Genomic DNA, 24,839 nt, shown 5'->3' on the forward strand with positions numbered 1-24,839 from the left:
CTTGCATTATAATCGCATAAATTATTATTATGGGGTATGTGTGTGCCTGGAAAAATCACAAAGTGTGAGCGGTAGAGCTATGCTTTAATAAAGAATGTCAAGAGCTTGTACATGCTATTATTTTCTTTTAAAGAGCTATTAACGTGAAAACAATCTCAATAACTCAACACAGCAATAAGAAGATGAACTTAATTCACGACAAGCCAGACTGAAAACAAAACTATGGGTTGAGTGTTATTGGGTTCTGCGTGTCATGAGCTATGGCAAATATGTGGCAGAATTGGATGAGACATCATGTGAGGACAATCTCAGCATTGGGAGCATCTTATTGCATTTTTATGCTTTTTACGAGCAGCGTGAGAAGTTTCTCACCAAGCAGTAGTAGTTCCCAATTAAGGCAGATTATAGCTTATTAAACACCTTATTAATAACACACCTCACCTCATTAAATTCAGCTTCCCACCTTATTAAACACAACAAACAAGCTGGATGTAGAGAATCCTCAACATGGAAGTCAAGCAGTCTCCAATACCAATTCAGTGTCTTGGACATAATTGGTCAGCCACTCAGGCCAATCAGAGTCAGGAGTCTTCCATACAAGGAGTGAAGAGCTGAGTTTTGGGCAGTCCCCTACCCATCTTTTGCTGCCCTATTGTGGGCTGTTTTCCTCCTGGAATGAGAGCGCGGTAGAGATTTTGGGAGATGAAGGTGTGTGAGACGGCTGGTATTTTTGGTGAAGGTGGAGGTGTATCTAGCAAGTGAGTATGTAGCACAGAGGGCAAGAAAGTGAAAGTGAGGACTGCAGATGCTGGAGATCTGAGTCAAGTGTGTGGAGCTCGAAAAGTACACTAGGTCAGGCAGCATCCAAAAAGCAGAAGAATCGATATTTCGGGCATAAGCCCTTTATCAGGAATGAGAGCACAGAGGGTCGTCAGGGTTAGTCATGTCAGGGGTTGGGGTGGATGAGAGTGAGTGAGGAAAGATGTAGGAGTTATTAGTGAGAGTGCAGAGCATGAGCCTTGCTGGGATGTGGGGACTACCACTGCTTGGTGAGAAACTTCTCACTGCTCGGAAAAAGCATTAAAAAATGGAACAAGAAGCTCCCAATGCTGAGATTGTTTTCACACGATGTCTTATCTGATTCTGCCACATATTTTGCTATAGCTCATGCCACTCAGAACCCAACTACACTCAACCCATTGTTTTATTTTCAATCTGGATCGTCATGCATTAAGTGCATCTTCTTATTGCTGCACTGAGTTATTGAGATTATAGAATAAGTGTGAGGTATCAGAGAGAAGGTTGTGGCACTTATGCTGGCAGAATGCATTAGGTCGTTGACCACCTTCTCACTGTGCTGGGCATTCCTCCAGCTGGCTGAGACTATACTGACCTGGGTGGCAACCTCAGACCAAGCTAGGCTGGGGCCTACTCTACTGTTCCTGAGAAAGAGGACATCTCGCCTGTACACCATCCATCCAGCAGGACCTTTTGGTCCCTGCCCACAAAGTGCCTACCTGTTGTGGGGCAAATATCGGGAAATGTGCAGGACAGCTCTGGACTGACTTTCCAGGTGGACAGTTGCTGGGGCAGGCGCAAGGCTGCTGATGTTTCAGCAGAAAGCTGCTGAATGGTGAACTATTCTGGGAATGGCACCTGGAAAGATGGGGATAGAATCAGGGGTGAGCAACAGCATTGAGGCAAGTTGATGAGGTGCATTTGATATGAAAAATGGTAAATCTCACTGGGCCCTGCGGCAAGTATCCCTCCAAAAAATTCAAAGCAAATTCTAACAAGCTGAAAAAAAGCATGAAATTCAGCTTTATGTTTTAATGACTGGTCTGAATATTCCATCATTGAGGCATTCAAGAGGCACTGGATAACTATTGGATAGATATAGTATGCTAATTTATGGGAATGAAGCAAAAAATTGTCACTAAGCAATTTAACATTCTGATACAAACATAATCGGCCACAATACTTTTGTGCCACAACACATTTGCTACAAATTGAAAATAAAGATGACAGTCAGGTGGGGCAGAATAGGTGTTGTCTGGTGTAGATCTTTTAACAAGGAATCATAGCATAAATTGGTAAAAAAATCCTCTGAACAAGCATAAATGAAAGACAATTATGTGTCAAAGTTGCAGAGATGGCCATTTTTACAGGTGGAAACTTGTACAGTCTGAGGGGTTTGATGGACAACTATAAAAGATGAAGGAGACTTGGGCATAAAAAGTTAAGAGCATAACTTGTTGTGCCCAAATTTCTCTGGTCTGTTAAGCATGTATTTGACTTGTGCCTAGATAATACATGGACTCAAATCTGGTGGAAAGTCTTAGGTTTACTTTTCATTATAAAGCTCTCATTTTGACCCAAAGATCTTTAGGTCAGTGATGTGCAGCACAAATCTGGAATAAAGCTCTTCAATAAAAGTAGGATCATTTGACACTGTAAACAAAAATGTTCTGCTAGATTGGGTTCCTCAGTTTCTACCTTCTCAAAGGATATTACTTGAATGTGTTGCAAACTACCAAATAATAAATTGTACAAAATTCATCTTCAGAAATAATTCAATGTTTCATTCTTAAATTTGTGCTTCTTTTCTTCTGTCAGGATATTCCATCCTTCAGGTAATCATGGAAGCTGCTGTTCAGAATAATTGGCAGGTTACAGCAAAGTCAGTTGGAAGCATCACTGATGTGATGGAATATAGAAGAATCTTTGAGGAAATGGACAAAAGGCAAGAAAGAAGATATTTAATAGACTGTGAACTAGACAGACTGAATGCTATTCTGGATCAGGTAATTGCTGTTTGTGTAGTTTCTTTATTTTTAACATAAAGAATTACTTTGTATTCACTGGGGTGGCATTGTGGTCCTGTTAAACCTAATGTGGGTAATGCACTAGCAGACTTTCTGTTCTGATGCAAAGCCACATCCCCACCAGACAACTTACTGATAATGTCCAATTTACTCAGCAAGAATCCTGTAATCCTGCTCTCTTTGAGTTGCTGCCTCACATATACATTATAAGAGGATCACTCTAATAGCATTAGCGTTGGTGGTGCTGGTTGTGAAAGATTGTGAGCTCAATTGAATAATGTGCTTTTGAAGGTCAACTCACAAGGTTTATATCCATGGTTGTAAGTGTTACTTACATTTACTACTCCTCTGCTTTTCACTGTTTAAGTAAAAACTATTCTCCCTATACACAATCTGTATCAGGCTAGCTTTTACCCACTGCACCAGTTGGATTGATAACTTCTGTTGCTTGACTAAAGCATCCTGATAAGACAGTCAGCTCTTCAGTTACTAGAAAAGTGGTAGAAGTCCACTGACATTTCACATAAAAGTGAGTGAAAAGGCAAGCTTTATAATCGGAGACTATCTGGTTTATGATGTTGCTTTTAAACTTGAGGCAGCACAGTTATTAGCCAGACTTTTGTTGCAAGTGTAATTAAAATCCCTAGATGGTGCCAACAACAGAATATAGCAACACGATCTTTTGATGCCATAAATCTCATTGATCTTGCACGACGCTGTGTAATTCACTCCTCTTAAATCAGCATACATAGTTTCAGATACATTTATGTTGAGCTACATTAATGAGAAATTGTATTCCATAGAAATGTGGAAGATATTTTTTCCATGCATTCAGGGAATGGGAAAAGTTACACTCCTGAAGACACATGCTAAAAATTAATTGGACAAAAATTATGATTAATGGATAATCCTTCAGTTTGACAAAGACTGCATGTTAAGGAAAATGCAGGCACTTTATTCAAGCATCACAGATAAGGGGCTGGGTTGTTACTTTTAAACAATTTATGGTACTGAATCAAGAAAACAACAAATAATTTTTTTTACAAGTTGATAAACTCCAATTTTTTTTAAGAAGTTGATAAACTCTATTAACTATCTGCTTTCAAATAATATAGATAGGCTCATAGACTAAAGTAGGGAGTGAAAAATAAAGCAGCGGTAATAAAAGGGTGACATTCTAAATCTCTGATTATACAGCAAGAGACAGAACGTTATAGATATTGGAAAGATTGAAAATGTACACTAATTCTAAATGTTGGGGATAGGTTTCCATAGAAACCATATTTTGTAACTCAAACTCCTGTCCTTGCATGCTACATTTGTACTTCAAAATGAGAAAACCAGTCTGAAAGGCCAAGTACCATAGTGCAGGCTGCCATCAAATTTCAGGGAGTGAATGGAGTGGGGGCTGGGAGGTTGGTAAATCAAGAATTAATTTAATGCATAATTTGAGACAGTTTCTAATATAGTCGATGCTGTCTTGATGGGTTTTCAAAGGACAGTCAGTACAGTTTCACACAGGAGATTATTAGGAGAAGTGAAAATGCACAGAACCAGAGAAAGACTGGTGTCATGGATTGGATGATTGTTTGGAAATGGAGGTCCGGAATGGACAATACATACTCTTGATTGATGGCACATGGCAATTTGTGTTGTTGAGGCATCTGTACACAGTCTGACATGTTTCACTACAGTGGATTAATGACATGGATGAAGGAAAAGAAAGATGAAATATAATCTGGGCATGACTGGACTAAGAGGCCTGATACTAACTTGAAATGGATCCTCACGAGGAATTTATCCTTTTGTACATTCATCAGCAGATTGTACTGAATGTCAAACCATTGGTGTTACTGACAGTTTTTTTATAATTAACAATAGACAATAGGTGCAGGAGTAGACCACTCTGCCCTTCGAGCCTGCACCACCATTCAATATGATCATGGCTGATCATCCTTAATCAGTATCCTGTTCCTGCCTTATCTCCATACCCCTTGATTCCACTATCCTTGAGAGCTCTATCCAACTCTTTCTTAAATGAATCCAGAGACTGGGCCTCCACTGCCCTCTGGGGCAGAGCATTCCACACAGCCACCACTCTCTGGGTGAAGAAGTCTCTCCTCATCTCTGTCCTAAATGGTTTACCCCATATTTTTAAGCTGTGTCCTCTAGTTCGGCACTCACTCATCAGCGGAAACATGTTTCCTGCCTCCAGAGTGTCCAATCCTTTAATAATCTTCTATGTCTCAATCAGATCCCCTTTCAGTCTTCTAAACTCAAGGGTATACCAGCCCAGTCGCTCCAGTCTTTCAGTGTAAGGTAATCCCGCCATTCCAGGGATTGACCTCGTGAACTCCCTCAATAGCCAGAACGTCTTTCCTTAAATGTGGAGACCAGAACTGCACACAGTACTCCAGGTGTGGTCTCACCAGGACCTTGTACAGCTGCAGAAGAACCTCTTTGCTTCTATACTCAAACCCTCTTGTTATGAAGGCCAGCATACTATTAGCCTTCTTCACTACCTGCTGTACCTGCATGCTTATCTTCATTGACTGGTGTACAAGAACACCCAGATCTCTCTGTACTGCTCCTTTACCTAAATTGATTCCATTTAGGTAGTAATCTGCCTTCCTGTTCTTGCCACCAAAGTGGATAACCATACATTTATCCACATTAAACTGCATCTGCCATGCATCTGACCACTCACCTAACTTGTCCAGGTCACCCTGTAATCTCCTAACATCCTCATCACATTTCACCCTGCCACCCAGCTTAGTATCATCAGCAAATTTGCTAATGTTATTACTAATACCATCTTCTATATCATTAACATATATTGTAAAAAGCTGCGGTCCCAGTACTGATCCCTGCGGTACCCCACTGGTCACTGCCTGCCATTCCGAAATGGAGCCGTTAATCACTACTCTTTGTTTCCTATCAACCAACTAACTTTCAATCCAAGTTAGTACATCGCCCTCAATACCATGCGCCCTAATTTTGCTCACTAACCTCCTATGTGGGACTTTATCAAATGCTTTCAGAAAGTCCAGGTACACTACATCTACTGGATCTCCTTCATCCATGTTCAGAGTTACATCCTCAAAAAATTACAGAAGATTAGTCAAGCATAATTTCCCCTTCATAAATCCATACTGACTCTGACCTATCCTGTTACTACTATCCAGATGTACTTGATGATAAGTTTTGGGAGGAAGTTTTGGGAGGAAACAAGATGGCCGGGTTGGCACAAAGTTTGGGAAGACTATTGCTCTGCCACAGAACAGATTTTTAAAAGCAAACCTTAACAAAGTAGATCTTTAATTGGTGACTAAAAGAGTCAGTAAGTTCCGAGCAGAGCAAGACAGGTGCTGGTCCCATTCGGCATTCGTTAAGTTACTGAAGAAGATTCCTTCAACATGATTCAGCCCTTCATTTCATTTTTAAGGAACATAATACCTGTTGAGATTGTATGCCTTGGATGTCCAATAAAAAGGGCTTCCTGAATCTAGCAATGGACTAACTCACTGGATAGTTTGGGCACAAGCCATCTCACTGCTAACTCTTTATGCATTGTCCTTTGTTAGCCCCAAAATTGTAAATCCAAATTTGTAGATCACATTAAGGTAAGATACCTGGTGAAATGTGGAAGGAGGTTACGAAGAGAGGTAGACTGAATGGGACAAACCTGTGGCAGCTGAAGCTTGACATTTTTAGAGTGGGATCATCTGCTTTTGATCCATAATAAATGAATTCGACAATTTTCTTCATGGTACAAGGCATGGAACTGTGAGGATTGCTCGTCAATTGTGTAAAAAGGCCAAATGAATAAAACAGAGAGACAGACAGACAGACATAAAGGGATGGTAAAATAGGTTTACTTCCTACATCTCTGATTATTCAGTAGGAGATAGAACATTTCGAACAATGTGTAAATAAATATTTTAAAACCAGTGCATAGATTCAAAAAGAAACATTTTTAAAATGGATTTTACAGCTTTCTGTGAATAGGGTTTTAATGCCAAAATGAGGAAATTATGCAATTTTGCAGAGCCTTGGTCATCTGAAGTACAATGTTCAGTTTTGGGGATGGGTCTCAGTGAAGAAGTAGCCATGGTGGATTCTGTACAGCACCAAATCACCAGAATGAGATCCTCATCTCCCTATGTTAGCTCAAACACTCATAATGCAGTTCATTTTCACTCTGAGTTGACTTTAAAATGCTGATTTATTCAAACATTTTCATAGATTATTCTTTTCTTTTGTGGCATAGGCAGTGAATGTTGGTAAAAACATCCGAGGCTACCACTACATGTTGGCTACTCTGGTAAGTGCTTTCTTTGTGGTTGATTGAATCAATCAGAAGACATATTCATGGGGTGACTAAGTGATGTATGAGTTAGAAATTGATCTTTTAACTCTGAGTTTGCATACAACTCAGATTCAGGATTTGCTGGCCACGAAGGTCCAATTGAAATGAATTTAGTCACTCTACATCCATTGCCAAATGAATATTGGTCCACAATGCCTAACTAATATTAAGCATCACCTTAAGTATCAAAGGCAAAAGGTGGGTGCTCACAGGCTGGGTGTTGCGAGATATATGGAAAATGGTGCATTAATGCATTGGAGGGTCTGCTTCTGAAATTAGTATGTGGGGTACATTATCAGAGTTCAAGAAGAGTATGGAGAACTTCACTCTGCACTAAACTATATTATACTGTACAAAAACAAAATACTTTGGTTTCTGGAAATCAGGAATAAGAACAGAAAATTATTGAAATGCTGAGCAGCTGTGGAGAAAGAAACAGGGTTAATGTTTCGTATCTATATATTTTCAGTTAGAAATGAAATAAGTTTTAAAATGTGAAGGGGGAGTGGTAGAAGATCATGAGAGAGATCTGTTACAGTGCGGGAGATAAAAATGTTTAAAGGACAAAAGAATCTGGCATTGCAAAGCCAAAGAGATTGGAACTGGGACAAGTAAAAGAAATGAACAATGTGTCAAAAGATAGTGTGTATGGCAGAATGATGAACAGCTGCCATTGCAGAAACAAGAGCAAGAGAAAATCCAATCCAGCAAAGGGAAAGGAGACAAAATGAAAGCAGAGGTTATCGTCAGAAATTGTTGAACTCAAATGTTGAGTCCGGATGTTGGAAATTCCCTAATTGAAAGACAAGGAGGCTGAAACTTACAGGGCTAGGGACACAGGCTGCAACTGTCCTCCCAACTGTCCCCAACTCCCAGAAGCAAGATTATAAATTGATAGACCTGACAAAAGCCCCTTCTCCTGCAGCCATTGTGTGCTATGGAGTGCTGTATTGTTTAATTGTAAGATTTTTCTGTTGCTGTCAGCAGAGGTCCACTGTTAGAAACTGATGACCTCAATTGGGAGATGACATTGCAAAGAGGTGAAAGAGAAGCCTCTGCTGGGGGTGAAAGGAGAGGAGATAAAAGACTCTGTAAAAGATGGAGAGAGACTGCACTGGGATCAGAGGGGCTGCACATGGTGAGGGCGTGGAACGGAGACTGAGGACCTGCAAAACAGGAAGAGAAATCGCAGATGGGGAGAGGACTTCCAAACAGTGGAGAGGGAATGAAAAGGGGAGCAAGAGGCTGTAAAGAGGAGTGGGTGTTTGCAAAGGGGAAAGAGGGCCTAAAATGGTGGAAAAGGTCTGAAAAAGGAGAGAATAAAGTTTCAAAGGAGAACAGACAGTTTTAATGAATTACATTTTAATACAGTCGTACTTTTTAACGAAGGAATATTCATCTAACTATGAACAGCAAAACCAAGGTAATGAATTCCTTGCAATTAATGTAGAGTCTTTGGTTTAAAGCTGCAGTTCAGGAGTCACTACATGGGGGGAAAATGTAATTAAAACTGAACATTGGATCAATTGTATAATTTAATATCAAACAGTTTTATTTCGTTACAATTTGCTTCTTCATGTTATCACGTCTCTAAGTATCTAACACACAAAATGTAACTGTTAGAGTTAAATGTACAATGGTTCAGTTGTGAGTTTACGCACAGAAAGCATGTTTTGAGTGATGCCCTTTTGTGTATAGGAGTATGTTAGATTTTTTTTATGAAAACCGTTTTTGCTAACTTATATCAGCTTTCTTGTACCAATTTAAATCCTTGTGATTTTTGGCTTTAAATTTGAGCAGTAATGAACTGAAGATATTGATGAATTCTGCTTCTCAGTGATGTCAAACTCTCATGGTATAGACACAAATGTAGAAGTATTGTTATAAAGTGATTGCACACCTAATTAAGGAATTAGTGAGACTGAAAAAAAAGCCCTAAAAACCAAAAATGTGAAAAGGTAGTCTCCAAGAAAACATGAGAGGAACCCCCTCTTATGATTTAAAGTATAATTTGAATTCTGAGGAGAGAGGTATCTGTTGTAGTTCTGGGAGAGGAGAGCGAAGAAGTACAGGTAATGGGTTATGTCACATTGAGAACTGCCTTAACCACAATGGGGTGGACTCCACAATTGTGGAAAATTAAGACATATCAGAACATATATATGAAAGATTGAATCATCAGAACAGATGCAACAGCAATGAAGATATTGGGAGAGTGGAGTGGATTATTTACAGGAAGCGGATTATGATAGTGTAGTTAAGGTGACGATAGGAGTAGGTGGACTTTCAATGAATATTGAATTCCTAAGAAATTGGGATAGCGATGTTAAGAAAGGAAAAGGAAAAGTCGGAGTTGGACCTTATTAAGATGAGAGAGGAATGGAAATTGAAAAACACAGTTCCAAGGGTAGATTCAGAAGTATAACATGTACAATCATCAGTGAAATCAAAAAAGAGGTGCCTGAGTAGGACTGGAACAAGCACAGTTCTACATATTTCATACAAGGACTGGCATAAAAGGACCCAGGGGCTACCTTTTGTAACACCTCCAATTGAAGGAGGTGAGTGGAGTTGAAGAAAGGTTTGTTGATCGTATAAACAAGTTTAACCAGGCAGAGGACAGTGGTGGTGGATAGAGATTGATTGCACCTCCATTCAAAAAAAAAATGGAGAACCCTAAGGCCGTCTTTGTGATGGAAGAGGTGTAGAGAAATTTTGTGAACATGGTGAAGAGGTGATGTTTTTGAACAAGACAGTGGAAAATGTTAAATTGACACCATTCCAAATCTCATAAAACAATGAAGTAGTCCATTCCCCCCTTTAGTAATACCTGAACTACATTCATGCCACACAAGTATCAGGGCATAACAATACCAAACAGAAGAAATTAACCACCTCCGCATGGACATTCATTAGCATTATCACCAAAGAATCCCCCACCGACAACATTAAGTCACCACTGACTAGAAACAAAGCTGGAACATACGCATAAATACTGTCACTACAAGGGTATGTCAGAGGTTGTTTATTCTGTGGTGAATGAGTTACCTCTGTACTTCCAGAATTTGACAGCCATCTATAAACCACAAGTTAGAAGTGTGGTTTAATTGGATGAGTTCAGTTCAAATAACACTAAAGAATTTGACAGCACCCAGGACAAAGCAGTGATTGTCAATCAGTCCACCACTTTAAATATTCACAACCTCAACCACTGACATACCATGGCTGCAGTGTGTATCATCCATAAGATTTGCTACAGCAACTTGCTAAGGTTTCTTCAGTAGCACCTCCAAAATGTGCAATCTCTTCTACTTAGAAGATCAAGGTAATAGACAATTGAAAACACACATAGCTGCAAGTTCTTTACCATGGATGAGTTGGACGGAAGGGTCTATTTCCATGCCGTACATCTCCATGATTCTATAACTGTCTAACTCATACATCATCATGACTTGGAACTATATCTCAATGCTTTCATCAACACTGAATCAAAATCCTGAAACCCCTTATCTATCATCACCATGTGTACCTACACTGAGCTGGCCACAGTAGTTCAAGGAAGCGTTTCATCACCTTCCCAAAGGCAACTAGAAATGTACCATTCATGCTAGCCTCACCAATAACACCCATGTCCCATTTACAAAAACACCATGCTCCATCTTTTCCCGAGCACCACATATGTCATTTGCCAAGACTGAGAGAATTAAAATTAATTTTTCAACTTCATTCTTACGAGTTGTTTTCAACCTTGCTCTCTGTTTAGGTCTTCATCAGTTTTGAATCACTCGCCATCACATTGTTAGTGCTTTATTTTGCTTGTTCTTTCACAATGCCTCATTACCTTGCATGAGTCAATTTAATTTTCCATTGCTCCCTTTCTGTGTAAAACTTAAGGTAATAAGCAGATGGTGCAATGCCAGAAAATTGCTTCTGGGGCTGAGCTAACGCTGTATGACCAATCTGAAATCAACAGTTGCAATGAAAAATTTGCAATCAATAAAGTCCGGAGAGCAACCTGAGCAATGCTGCACGTTCCCTCTAAATTATGTTTTCAGTAACCCTAACTCTATCGCATAACTGCAAAGACTTTGGCAATATATCATACAGGAGACCAAAAGATAGTGCTTTCTTTCAGATGTGTGCATTTGCAGCTGTAATGCAATCTTAATGGGACTGCACAGAACAAATAAAAATTAGTCGGAACATTAATTGGTTAAAGGTTGCAAATTATATTCTGGCTGTCATGAGAGGGTCCTTCAAATTCTTAAAGGTGCACAAAGTTCTATCCTGGCAATAATTTTAAACAAGATTGAGGGGAGATATATCAACATGTCCAGACATTTAGGGTTGAACAAAAATAGGAAAACAAACCTAAGCAATTTTGAATTCTAACTTGCCTCAGTGTGATGCTCAGTTCAGAATTAGATGCCCTTCAGTAAATGCAGTTATATCAGGGTTTTTCCTCTGCAGGCGTTTTTTCACCGTTACAAAATGAAAAGTGTTTCACTATAAAAATAAATCACAGTTTAACTGCATTCTGAAATTATCTGAGAAAATGCATCCTGCTTCGTAATTCCAAAGATAACCGTGGTGGGCAATTTCACAATTCACTGGGCAACTCAGAAAAATCTATAGAAATAGACATTTGCGAATAAATGTTTTCTGTATTTTTATTTTGATCACTCCTGCTGTACAGTATAGAAATCTCAGTAAGGATTTTTAATCAGGCCTGAAGAAATCCTATCTAGTTTATTGCACAGCAGATATTTCACAATTGGTATTTTGTCAGTTATTGGTTGAACTTTCTCAGTTCAATCATGCATGTGGTGCTTGCAAATGATTGCCCTTTCTTTCTCGAAAGAAAGAATAGTACGTTGCCTCTGGTATTGCCTGAACACCAGCAGAAGCTGAGGTAATGTAGCAAATCAAAACAGCACAGATTTTACTAATTAGACAGCAAAGTACACAGCTTTGCCACATGTCAAAACTGACTGTGTGTTGCCAAAATCCGTTCTAAATACATAACTTTGAGTTCATTAGTTGCTGCAAAAACAGGTCTGAGTTTTTAGTTGATAAATCATTGTGAAGCCTAATGATCAACTGCTGCTTGTGAAACTTCCTTCCTAGCAGCAAGTGTAATGCAGAACAATGGTATCAGTCTGCAAAATGCTGTATTTACTGTTCATTTTACAGTAATTCTCATTCATCAGGCGACTGACTGTGTGGAGTTTGCATATTCTCCCCGTGTCTGTGTGGGTTTCCTCCGGGTGCTCCAGTTTCCTCCCACAGTCCAAAAATGTGCAGGTTAGGTGAATTGGCCATGCTAAATTGCCTGTAGTGTTAGGTGAAGGGGTAAATGTAGGGAAATGGGTCTGGATGGGTTGCGGTTTGGCAGGTCAGTGTGGACTTGTTGGGCCGAATGGCCTGTTTCCACACTGTAAGTAATCTAATCTAATCTAATCATTAACACTATCAAATGCTTAATTTATATGGTGAGCACAATGTTGCATCTAGAGTTCTTCAAGATGGTGTGTTTGAGAAATTACAACTCAATAACTAAAAGCACCCAGTGAAATTAAAGATCCTTTATGCTTTGCTAACTCGTTGCTCAAATGTCCTGCCACCTTCGAAGATCTTTTCAATGAACACCGAAGTTCCTCTGTTCTTGCAATCTTTAAAACCGTGTCATTACTTTGTATTAACTCACCCTATATTTCTGCCAAAATGGATCACTCCATATTTCTCTGCATTAAATTTCATTTCCCACTTGTTTTTCCATTCTCCTAACGTTTCTATGGCTTGTGTCTGGAATCATTCTCAATATCTGCCTCTCCTCTGACTACTGAGACAAGGCAAATAATTAGATATTGTTCTAGAATCAATTAGATTCTAAGCTCTGGGGATTAAGTTGGTTTTAGGAAGTAATATAATGTGGTCAGTGGTTAATCAGAAGCCTTTTGACAGTTGTTTTCCCATTGTCTTTGGCAACTAGCAACTTGAAAAACGTGCAGGGCAGCTACAAACACAGGCTTCAGGATTCTCAAATATGTGAATCAGATCCTAACAAAAGACAGCTGTCCTAAGCATAACTTGCAGTACGAAAAAAATATGGTGCAACTGTCACTGGTTACTGATTTGGCATATGATTCCATGCTTTTCAACTGTCAAGTTGCAGCATCCAGTTATTAAGACACAGAGATTGGTGGGCTATTTGATCGCTGAGAAGCATTGTAGTTGAATATAATTTGATCCTAAACCAAAGTTTGCAGATATGAACTGCACAACAAGTTCCTGGATAGAAAGTTGAGAAAGAAATCCTGACTGACTATGTTCTCCTACCTGCCAAAGTCTCCAATGGAGGATTAAATCCAACCAACTGTGCAGCAGTTGGGGACCAAACCTGGGAGTTTATGATCTATGCATGTACATCACATTGTACTTTCACCCACAGGAGACATCAGGAGAGTCAAGACATGGTACTTTAAAAGAACTTAATAAGACGTTGTGTGGGAAAATAATTACTCAAGATTGTGTAAGACATTACTTTGTTTCAGTGGTTGAATTGTGCCTGTCTTTGTTCATTGCAGGGCTTCTCTGATCTTGTACTTGATAAATTTATTGAGACAGGAGTCAATGTCACTGGCTTCCAGCTTGTGAATTATGACGATCCAATGGTGCAAAAATTCATGCAGAGATGGACAAAGCTCGATCAGAGAGAGTATCCTGGAACTGCTGCCAGCACATTAAAGGTACAGTTTTAACCTGTAAAATATTCAACCACCTGACATTGTGCTGTATTACAAATTAAGTAGAGAGTAGGTCACTCCTTAGAAGTAGAACAGTTGGGATATTTCAGGCTATCTTGTTAATGCTTAAAAGCTTCGCTCTATAAGATATAGGAAAAGTTTTGAAATCAGAAAAAAAGAAAAACTCTTAAAAGTAACTAAAAAGAGCAACATGATTTTAGTCTTCTACATAGCTTCAGTTAAATTCTGATGAAAAATATGGCATATGCTCATATATTAGACAATAAGTTTAGGTCTTTACTTGTCATTTGAATGTCGGGTCTTGTTTTATATGTGAATCATTGAGATGGCTAACACTGTAGTTCATACTGGGGAGCATGGCTAACATGATCCTATATTCTTGCCCAATCAGAAATGGCTGGCTTTTCAGGGTATCAGTTTCCCACTGTTGCCTCCTGCTGTCAGTTTTCTGTTTTCCTTCTTTACAATCTTGGCCCCTGGTCCTTGTGTATTCAAAATGGCAGAAAATTGTTAAACATTCAGCACATAGCCAAATTACATTTACATTGTTTTCTGAGGGATGCAAGACTCTCTAAAAAAAATTACATCCAGAAAATAATATGTCAGTGTTTTGACATTTGATCAGAGCTGAAAAGCTACAGAGATCTCCTCTAGAGAGCAAAGTGGGTGTGAGTAAAAAGACTTAGCCGTATATCTGGTGAAAAGACAAGATGAGTTTTATGAGTTTTAAAATATGAGTTTTTAAGCCAAAATTAGTTTTTAAAAAAAGGGGAAGCCTGGTGAATACCGAGGCTGGTTTCAAGATGATTCCAGGGTGGCTCTGATGTTCCAAAGTGATGAATAGCTAGTTCCAGAGCTGGCTGAAGGCAGTTGAAGAGGGATCCAAGAGCTCTGAAAATGGTAACCAGGAAAGGATATGACTGGAGATACTATGCATAAGCTCTGGGAATGGGAGGTAATGAGAATAGTCCAGGAGTCACGTGAAAAAAACAAAAAGACCAGAAGAAACTAACAAACCATCAAAGGTAATAGAATTCAAGAAAAGGAGAGAAATCTCCTGAGACATTAGGAGGAGACCACAAAAGAGGCAACCAACAGCCAGGGACGAAGGAAGAAGTCCCAGCATGATGCTGCATGGAAGCTCCATGTAAGTAAGGCTATGGGAGGCCTTAGGAGAAATGAAAACAAGTTGCAATTCAGCCAGGGAGTTACTGTTGGAACACAGCCCAAAATGCAAGATTGAAACACCATGAAAGGAGGAAGTGCCTACACAGAGGAAGGTGTTAAAAAATGGAGTCTTTGAGTGAAGAGTGAATATCCCTGGGACCAAGATTCAAGTATTAATAAGATTTTTGTGGCTCACAGTGATTATTGACATCTGGGTGTGGTTGCAAACAAATTCTCGATTCTATCTGCTGTTTACTGTGCAGGATGTTGTGTTTAACCCCAAAACTAATGCATTTTGTGGCTTTATTCTATCAGTAATAATCTGGGATTCCAAACATCATAATTTTTTTTCTTAAATAAAAGCTATTGGTCCCTTACCAGAATGTAACTAAACTTGTGAGTCTGATCGGGGATCTAATGTTTGAGACTTGTTTAGACTAATATGGAGCAAACAAATCTGAACTATAGCACTGGATCTGCATTGCACATCTGCCATTGATCTATACCTTCACTCACCAGGAGTTTTCAAATATGTGAGGTAGCCCAAATGTTTTATTTTAATTCAAGCCAGTTGCAGTTATATAGCAGACATGGCACTACCTGGAGGTGTTTCATGATACATCTTTAAATGTGATTTAGCTATTTCATACTGAAATATAACAGAGATACTGCCAATACAGAAATATATTGCATAACTGATTTATACAAATGCACGCTGTCCTAATTTCAGGCAAAGCTATTGCCTGTAGTTGGCTGGGAAATGAAACAGTTATGATATGAATCTTATAGTCAATTAATTCCTTTATGAGTTCAGTAGTCTGATGGTAGTTACTAAACTGTTTGTGTATGAACTGTTAACTATCATTTCCATATAACTCAGCAAATGTTGCAGTACAAGTTGCAAGGTTGCAATTGTAACAGACAATAAATTAAACTTCTTTAAGCAATCAATCGATATGTGCAATTGTCCATTTGGTTTGCACCTTTATTTAAGTATGGTACAAAGCAAGGACATTCAAATTCATTAACATCATTATTGCTAGTTATTAATATTGCACCATACAATTTCAAGGTCTTTGAGATATATTTTCTATAAGAATGTCTACTCAAGTCTTATGATTAAAATATAAAATACAGAAAAGATTCAGGGAAAGGGATTGAGCTTAAGCACACTTCTCTTGTGTCTTAACTCTCATCCATGTTTCAACCTTCACAAGATTTTTGTTTCTATTGTTAAAAAATCTTTTCCAATCATTTGTCACTAACAGCAGCTCCTACTATTACCAATGGCATATACTGTATTGAAATAAATAATGAATAATTATCAACTAGATGAAAATGAGCAGAAGGCAAAATTGATACTTCAAAATTTCTGATCAGAGAAAAAGGTCACTGAAGGTTAGGTCTCCCAAAGCATCTTTGGAATTTAACTGCAGAGCAGCTTTTTAAAAAATCCTGCAAGGCTTTCATACAACCTGATTGACAGGATGAAGGTTATTCTGGCTGGGAACTGTATTCACAAGGTCAAAGCCTAAAGGAGCAGGTAGAGGTATTGGAGGTAGGAGTATGTGAATCCTGATCATAGGTGCAAGACCAGATGTGGCTGAGGGGATATGGATGCTAAAGTTAGGTTCCTGAACACACAGCGGGACAGGAGGAGTGTTAGTGATGATAGGAGTTCAGTGGAGAAAAGCCACAATAAAGACTTAAGGATTGGATGGTGATTGTGAGGTGGAGGGCAAGGGAGCTCCATTGTTGCTCACTGTAGAGCCGGGAAGGGAAGCAGACAGATTCATGGTGTTGCCTTACAGTGTTAGCTTGTTGCGCCTTTATAGCACTTAGCTCTTGGCCTATAAACAGTGCTGTGAAGTCACTTACCTCGTAGATTAAGCCACTCTCGCCTCCATTAAATTGTCAGGTTTCCCAGAGGCCCAGGAAACCAGGTCATCTGCAGTTAAAAATGGAATGACTGTAAGACTGCAGCCTAGTTTAGTATTGAAACGACCAAGCAAGTTTGTATGAACCATTTGGTTGCCCATATCTAATTCTTCTCTCAATTAAGACCAGTTGGGTTCCATTTCCGTTCACATCAGAGGCACTCAGCCTCTGATGTGACCTGAATCTGTGCATTTTCAGGAGTTTTCATTCAGCCTTTTCTGTCAGCTATTTGTTTCTTACAGGCTCATGAATCTTGAAGCAAGCATTCAATCAGCTGCAAAGTTAAATAGCTTTCATGGCACAGCATCAAAAAGGATAATATCAAGATTGCACATAATTTTACTGAAAGCAGATGTAATCGATCCTTCTCTGTGACTTCAGCAAATTAAAGGCTGATGATCAGTAAATGTAATAATTTCCAGTCTCTAAAATAGGCGAGTTCTTGCAGGCCTTGATGTTACACCTACCCACTTGATCAACCCTGTAACTGCATTTGTCTTGGCTGTCTGCTGGGGGTAGGTTTCTGTTAGAGACAGCACCTCCTGCCAATGGGACCAGAAGACTGTGGTGAGCCAAAGGTCCATGCATGAGTTGTATCATCAAAGCTGGACTAAAGGCTGACAGCTGAAATGGAGTGGGGTCTTCTGGTATTTTCAGATGTTTTCTTTACAAATCGTGCAGGTGGATAGGATATTGAAACAGTCCTGAAGGGAATAGTGGAAGTGTTGGTGGCTGTGTAAGCGGAAGAAATGTCTGAAGCTTGATTAAACACCTAGTTACTCCTTAGGCTGTCAGAGCAAAGGGAAGTCCTACTCCCTGACACTGGCAAGAGGGGACAGGCAAGGCAGAACAAGCAGACTCAGATCAACATTGATCTCTTTTCATCAACATGGCAATGACCTGATGAATTCTATCAAGGTGAGTGGTGTATAACATTATTCAGAGGTCTTTGAATGTGTCTGAGGGTGAATAAAAGGTTTTGACACCCTGTCTAGGCATCACTGCTCAAGCAAAAGTGACTCCTGTGCAGCCAGTGATTGATTGCATACAGGAGGTGTACCTGTTTCACCACATTGAACCGTCAGGCTTTCGGCAACTTCTTTTGATGGTGACTAATAATGGGAATGCACGTGCTTGCAGGAAAGGAGAACTCATACAGTTCAGTAAATATGCAGAAACAAAGGAGGGCTGCCTTCTATGGTCATCCTCACTCCTACAGAGAAAGAAATGCTGGAATTTGTTGGAATGGAGGCAGGCCAGGCTATTATGGATGGCAAGGTGGGTATGGGGCCACAAGAGAGAGTGGCCTGATGAAGGAATCTAAAAGACTCTCATGACAGCACAAATTCAGATGATGCATAGTTAGAGGGATCTGTTGGAAAGCATATTGCCCTTTTATCAGCTTTATAAGTCCATAAGTTTTTAGGTACAGGAGTAGGCCATTCAGCCCTTAAGACTGCTCTGCTGTTCAATAATATCATGCTGATCCGACATTCCCTGCATTCATTTTCCTGGTCTTTCCTGACTTTTTGATTCCTCTACTGATTAAGAATCTATCACAACCTTAAATATACACAAGGACTCTGTCCCCACAGTTCTCTGTGGCAAGGAGACCCAAAGACTCACAACTCTTGGAGAGAAAAAATTCCTCTTCATCTCAGTCTTAAATCGACACCACTTTATTCTGACACCGTGCTCTCTGGTCCTTAATACTGCCATGAGAGGAAACATCCTCTCAGCATTTACCCTGTTAAGCCCTTTAAGAATCCTATATGTTTCAATGAGATCACCTCTCATTCTTCTAAACTCCAGAAGGTAGAATCCCAATCTGTTTAGTCTTTGCTTCTCAAACAGTCCCTCCAAATCAGAAATTATCCCAATTAACCTTCTCTGAACTGCCTCCAATGAAATAGCTTTCCTTAAACACGGGAACCAAAAACGCTCACAGTTCTCCAAACGTGATCTCACCAACATCTTATACAGTTGCAGTCAGACTTCCCTACTCTTATACTCCAAACCCCTTGAAGTAATTGACTGAAGAATTCCATCAGCCTTCCTGATTACCTGCTGCATCTGTATGCACAAGTATCCCCAAGTGCCTTTGTGTTGCAGCTTTTTCTTCATTTAAATAATATCCTGTTTTTTCTCCCTTTTTAAAATGAACAACTTCACATTTTCCCATATAATACTCCATCTTGCCAGCTTTTTGCCTACTTATTTAATCTATCAATATCTGTCTGCAAACTGTTTGTATCCCTCTTGCAATCTGCCTTTTCACCTATTTTAGTGTCATCTGCAAATTTGACTGTGTTCAAATTCACTTCCTTCCTCCAAGTTATTAATACGTATTGTAAATAGCTGTGGTCCCAGCACTGACCGCTATGGAACCCCACTGGTCATACGTAACCAACAAAATAACAGAATTGTAGAATCCCTACAGTGTGGAAGCGGGCCATTCAGCCCATCGATCCGCACCAACCTCTGAAGGGAATACCATCCAGACACCACTTCACCTCCTCTCAACATTTCCCATGGCTTATCCACCTAGCCTGCACATCCCTGAACACTATGGGAAAATTAGCATGGCCAATCATCCTAACCTGCACATCTTTGGACTGTAGGAGGAAACCAGAGCACCCAGTGGACACCCAGCCAGAGATAGGGAGAAAGTGCAAACTCCATACAGATAATCACCCAGGGCTATAATCAAATCCGGGTCCCTTGTGCTATGAGGTAGCAATGCTAACTACTGAGCCACTGTGTTGCCTGTAAAGAATACCTTATCCCACTTGCCTGTGAGTTTCCTGCCTGTGAGCAAATTCTTTATCCATGCCAATTTACTACCTCCCACACTAGGGGCTCTTATAACTTAACCTTTTGTAAGGCATCTTGTTGAAGGCCTTCTGGAAGTATAAATACAATGCATCTACTGGTTCCCCTCTATCTGCTCAGGTTGAGACTTGCTCAAAAGACTTGATTAAGTTATACAGATGTGAACTCGCTTTCATTTAGCAATGCTGACTCTGCTTGGTTAGATTATGATTTTCCAAAATGTTCTGCCATTATTTCCTTAATAATTGATTTCAATTCTTCTCTAACAGTAGATATTAGACTAATCAGCCTGTAGTTACACACTTTTTGCCTCCTTTTTTGAACAGGGGTATCAGGTTAGCACTTTTCCAATCCTCTACAAGTTCTTCAAAATGCAATGATTTTTGGAAAATGGCAACCAATGCATCCACTACCTCTGTAGCACTTCTTTTAGGATCCGAGAATGCAAGCCATCAGGGCCAGCAACTTACCTGTTTTACTTTTATTAGTTTGTCTAATATTTCTACTTCTGTAGTGATGGTGATGGTATTTAATTCCTCCCTTGTGTTCTTTAGTATTTATGGAATGTTCGAAGTATCTTCCACCATAATTTGAAATAGTTAATCTCAGGGTATGACTGCCTTCTCAAACACAGCGTCCAGGTAATTCTCACTCTCCCTGATGTGTTGCAGTGTTCAATGCTATGACTCCAGTTCATCAATTCTGAGCCGGAATTCCTCAAGCAACCAAACCTTTCTGCAGATGTGGTCACTATGAAACACACTGGGGTGCACCAGCTCCCACCTCATGCAGGACATATTGCCTATTCCTGCATCTCTATTTTATTTATTTAGAGTCATAGAGATGTACAGCACCGAAACAGACACTTCGGTCCAACTCATCCATGCCAACCAGCAGTGTTTTGTAGAGGAATAAGATTGTGCTATTCTCTGAGTCTGCAGATTGGAAGAAGCAGAAATGGCCCCTAATAGAGTGGTATGCTCTTTTTTTTTAGATTAGATTAGACTTACAGTGTGGAAACAGGCCCTTCGGCCCAACAAGCCCACACCGACCCGCTGAAGCGCAACCCACCCATACCCCTACATTTACCCCTTACCTAACACTACGGGCAATTTAGCTTGGCCAATTCACCTAACCCGCACATCTTTGTGACTGTGGGAGGAAACCGGAGCACCCGGAGGAAACCCACGCAGACACGGGGAGAACGTGCAAACTCCACACAGTCAGTCGCCTGAGTCGGGAATTGAACCCGGGTCTACAGGCGCTGTGAGGCAGCAGTGCTAACCACTGTGCCACCGTGCCGCCCACTATTCTTGTTGGATGTGGGAGTTTAGGGAGAGTTTACGTGTTACTGAGGATTATATCTGCAATAAATGACATTGGTTGCGAATCCTATCAGATCTAGTGGAACGTTTGGAGCGACAGTTAGAAGCAATGAGGAATTTACAAAAGCAAGGGAATGTGATGAATTGCAGCTATAGGAAGGGAGAAAAGTTGCAGATACAGTAACATGGATGGGTTAACTCTAGGAAAGTTAAGTGAGGTAGGCAGGTAGTACAGGAGTCTTCTGTGGCTTTCCCCATTTCAAACAAATATATTGTTTTGGAAAATGTAAGGAGTGATGGATTCTCAGGGGAACGTAGCCCGAACAGCCAAGTTTTTGGTAAAGAGAGTGGCTCTAATACAACGAGGGGTACGTCGGGTTCCAAGAGATCAACTGGGTTAGGAAACTCTCTAGTCCGAGGCACAGACAGACATTTCTGTGGCTAACAGTGAAGAATCAGAATGGTGTGTTGCTTCCCTGGTGCAAGGATCAAGGATGCCTTAGAGAGGGTGCAGAATGTTTTCAAGGGGGAGAGGGGCCAGCAGGAGGTCATTGTACACATTGGAACCAACGACATAGGAAGGGAAAAGGATGAGATTCTGAAGGGAGAATATAGAGAGTTAGGAAAGAATTTAAAAAGGAGGTCCTCGAGAATAATAATATCTGGATTACTCCCGGTGCTACGAGCTACTGAGGGCAGGAATAGAAGGATAGAGCAGGTGAATGCATGGCTGAGGAGCTGGTGCATGGGAGAAGGATTCACAGTTTGGGGTATCTCTTTTGGGGTAGAAGTAACCTGTACAAGAAGTACGGATTTCATCTAAATTGGAAGGGGACTAATATACTGGCATGGAGGTTTGCTAGAGCTGTTCGGAAGGATTTTTACTAGTAAGTGGGGGTGGGGGGTGGTGGTGTTGGTGGGACCCAGGGAGATAGTGAGAAAAGAGATCAATCTGAACCTGGTACAGTTGAGAAAACAAACGAGGCAAACAATCAGGGCAGGCAGGGGCAAATCAGAGAACAAGGTAGGACTGAAAAACTGCATTTATTTCAATGCAAGGGGCCGAAGAGGGAAGGCAGATGAACCCAGGGCATGGTTAGGAACATGAAACTGGGATGTCTTGGCAATAACAGAAATGTGGCTCAGGGATGGACAGGACTGGCAGCGTAATGTTCCAGGATACAAATGCTACAGGAAGCACAAACAGGGAGGCATGAGAGGAGGGAGAGTGGCGTTTGATAAGAAATAACATTACAGCTGTACTGAGGGAGGATATTCCCAGAAATACATCCAGAGATGTTATTTGGTTTGAACTGGTAAATAAGAAAGTTATGATTACCTAATTGGGATTGTATTATAGACCGACTAATAGTCAAGAGGGAAATTGAGAAACAGATTTGGAAGGAGATTTCAGTTAACTGTAAGAATAATAGGGTAGCTATGGTAGGGGATTTTAACTTTCCAAACATAGACTGAGACTGCCATTGTGTTAAGGGTTTAGATAGAGAGGGATTTGTTTAGTGTGTACAGGAAAATGTTCTGATTCAATATGTAGATGTACCTACTAGAGAAGGTGCAAAACTTGACGTACTCTTGGGGGAACACTTTGGGGCCAGCGACCATAATTTTATTAGTTTTAAAACAGTGTTGAAGTTGAAGTTCTAATCATTTGGATACAGAACTGGCTCAAAGATAGAAGACAGAGGGTGGTGGTAGAGGGTTTTTTTTCAGATTGGAGACCTGTGACTAGCGGAGGGCCACAAGGATCGGTGCTGAGTCCACTACTTTTCATCATTTATAGAAATGATCTGGATGTGAGCATAAGAGGTATAGTTAGTAAGTTTGCAGATGACATCAAAATTTGAGGTGTTGTGGACAGTGAAGAACATTTCCTCGGATTACAACGGGATCTGGACCAGATGGGCCAATGGGCTGAGAAGTGGCAGATGGAGTTTAATTTAGATAAATGTGAGGTGCTGCATTTTGGGAAAGCAAACCTTAGCAGGACTTATACACTTAATGGTAAGGCCCTAGAGAGTGTTGCTGAACAAGGAGACCTTGGAGGCAGGTTCATAGCTCCTTGAAAGTGGAGTCGCAGTTAGATAGGATAGTGAAGGAGGTGTTTGGTATGCTTTCCTTTATTGGTCAGAGTATTGAGTATAGGTGCTGGGAGGTCATGGTGTGGCTGTACAGAACATTGGTTAGGCCACTTTTGGAATATTGTGTGCGATTCTGTTCTCCTTCCTCTTGCACAGGTGTTGTGAAACTTGAAAGGGCTCAGAAAAGATTTACAAGGATGTTGCCATGGTTGGAGGATTTGAATAGGCTGAAGCTGTTTTCCCTGGAGCGTTGAGGCTGAGGGGTGACCTAAGAGAGGTTTATAAAACCATGAGGGCCATGGACATGTAAATAGACAAGGTCTTTTCTCTGGTGTAGGTTAGTCCAGAACTAGAGGGTATAGGTTTAGGGTGAGAGGAGAAAGATATAAAAGAGACATAAGGGGCAACTTTTTCATGCAGAGGGTGGTACGTGTATGGAATGAGCTGCCAGAGGATGGGGTGGAGGCTAGTACAATTGCAACATTTAAAAGGCTTCTGGATGTGTATATGAATATGAAGGGTTTGGAGGGATATGGGTGGGGTGCTGGCAGGTGGGACTAGATTGGTTTGGGATATAGTTCTTAATTTGCTTTTAAAGATTTTCCACTGGTCTTTTAGTTTGTTATCTGTAAGTATTTCTCCTTATTTACTTTTTAACTGAAAGTAACCTGTAATAGACAGTCAAAGTAGCAGCTATCATCAACCAATAAACTTGTCGCTTTCCTGTGATGTCAGTCTTTGTTTTGTGCTGGGTCCCCCAACCCAGGACATCCACTAATCCTGTTAAAAAGACTTTGAAAACTATGAACAAAAAAAGCAAGCAAAAATCACCTCCTCTCCTTTGCACCAAATTCCCACATTGTCTCCAGAATCCCTGGCCTGTCTACTCACTTGGACTGTGTCCCACTCCGGATATGATTTCTCTTTCCTGACCGCATGAAGCTGACTGATCTCCCACAAGTGTGGGGAAGGCAGTAGCATAATCACTGGACTAGTAATCTGGAGCCCCAGGTTCATTATCTAGCTAGTTAAAAAGCTTGGAAGCTCAGAGTTAGAACAAACAGAGTTGTTGTCTCTGGTTTGTTACCCGTGCCACGTGATAGAGAGTCGAGGAACAGGAAGAGAGAGCAGTTTAACGCGTGGCTACAGGGATGGTGCAGGAGGGAGGGATTCCGGTTTCTGGACAACTGGGGTTCTTTCTGGGGAAGGTGGGACCTCTATAAAAAGGATAGAGGTCTACACCTGAACCTGAGGGGCACCAGTATCCTTGGGGGGAGGTTTGCTGGTGCTCTTTGGGAGGGTTTAAACTAACTCTGCCGGGGCATGGGAACCTGGACTGTAGCTTTGGGGTGCAGGACCTTGTGTGTAGGGAAGTTATGAACAAGGCAGCAATCTCGAAGGAGGGTGCCTGTAAACAGAAGGGCGGCTTGAAGTGTGTATACTTCAATGCCAGAAGTATAAGAAATAAGGTAGGTGAACTTGCAGCGTGGGTTGGTACCTGGGACTTCGATGTTCTG

General features: G+C 40.5%; 1 protein-coding gene across 2 annotated transcripts in view; it reads left to right on the top strand.

Annotated features, from left to right (window-relative positions):
• Positions 1–24,839, top strand: part of LOC132820158 (glutamate receptor 3-like) — a 335,515-nt gene that overhangs the window by 154,647 nt on the left and 156,029 nt on the right. For both annotated transcript variants that reach the window (XM_060832109.1, XM_060832108.1), the window contains exons 4-6: positions 2,617–2,804; positions 7,096–7,149; positions 13,782–13,943. In XM_060832109.1, coding sequence (XP_060688092.1) covers positions 2,617–2,804; positions 7,096–7,149; positions 13,782–13,943 — 404 coding nt within the window. The remainder of the gene's footprint in view (positions 1–2,616; positions 2,805–7,095; positions 7,150–13,781; positions 13,944–24,839) is intronic.

The sequence above is a fragment of the Hemiscyllium ocellatum genome, chromosome 11, assembly GCF_020745735.1.
Source record: "Hemiscyllium ocellatum isolate sHemOce1 chromosome 11, sHemOce1.pat.X.cur, whole genome shotgun sequence".
In the NCBI taxonomy this organism is placed as follows: Eukaryota; Metazoa; Chordata; class Chondrichthyes; order Orectolobiformes; family Hemiscylliidae; genus Hemiscyllium; species Hemiscyllium ocellatum.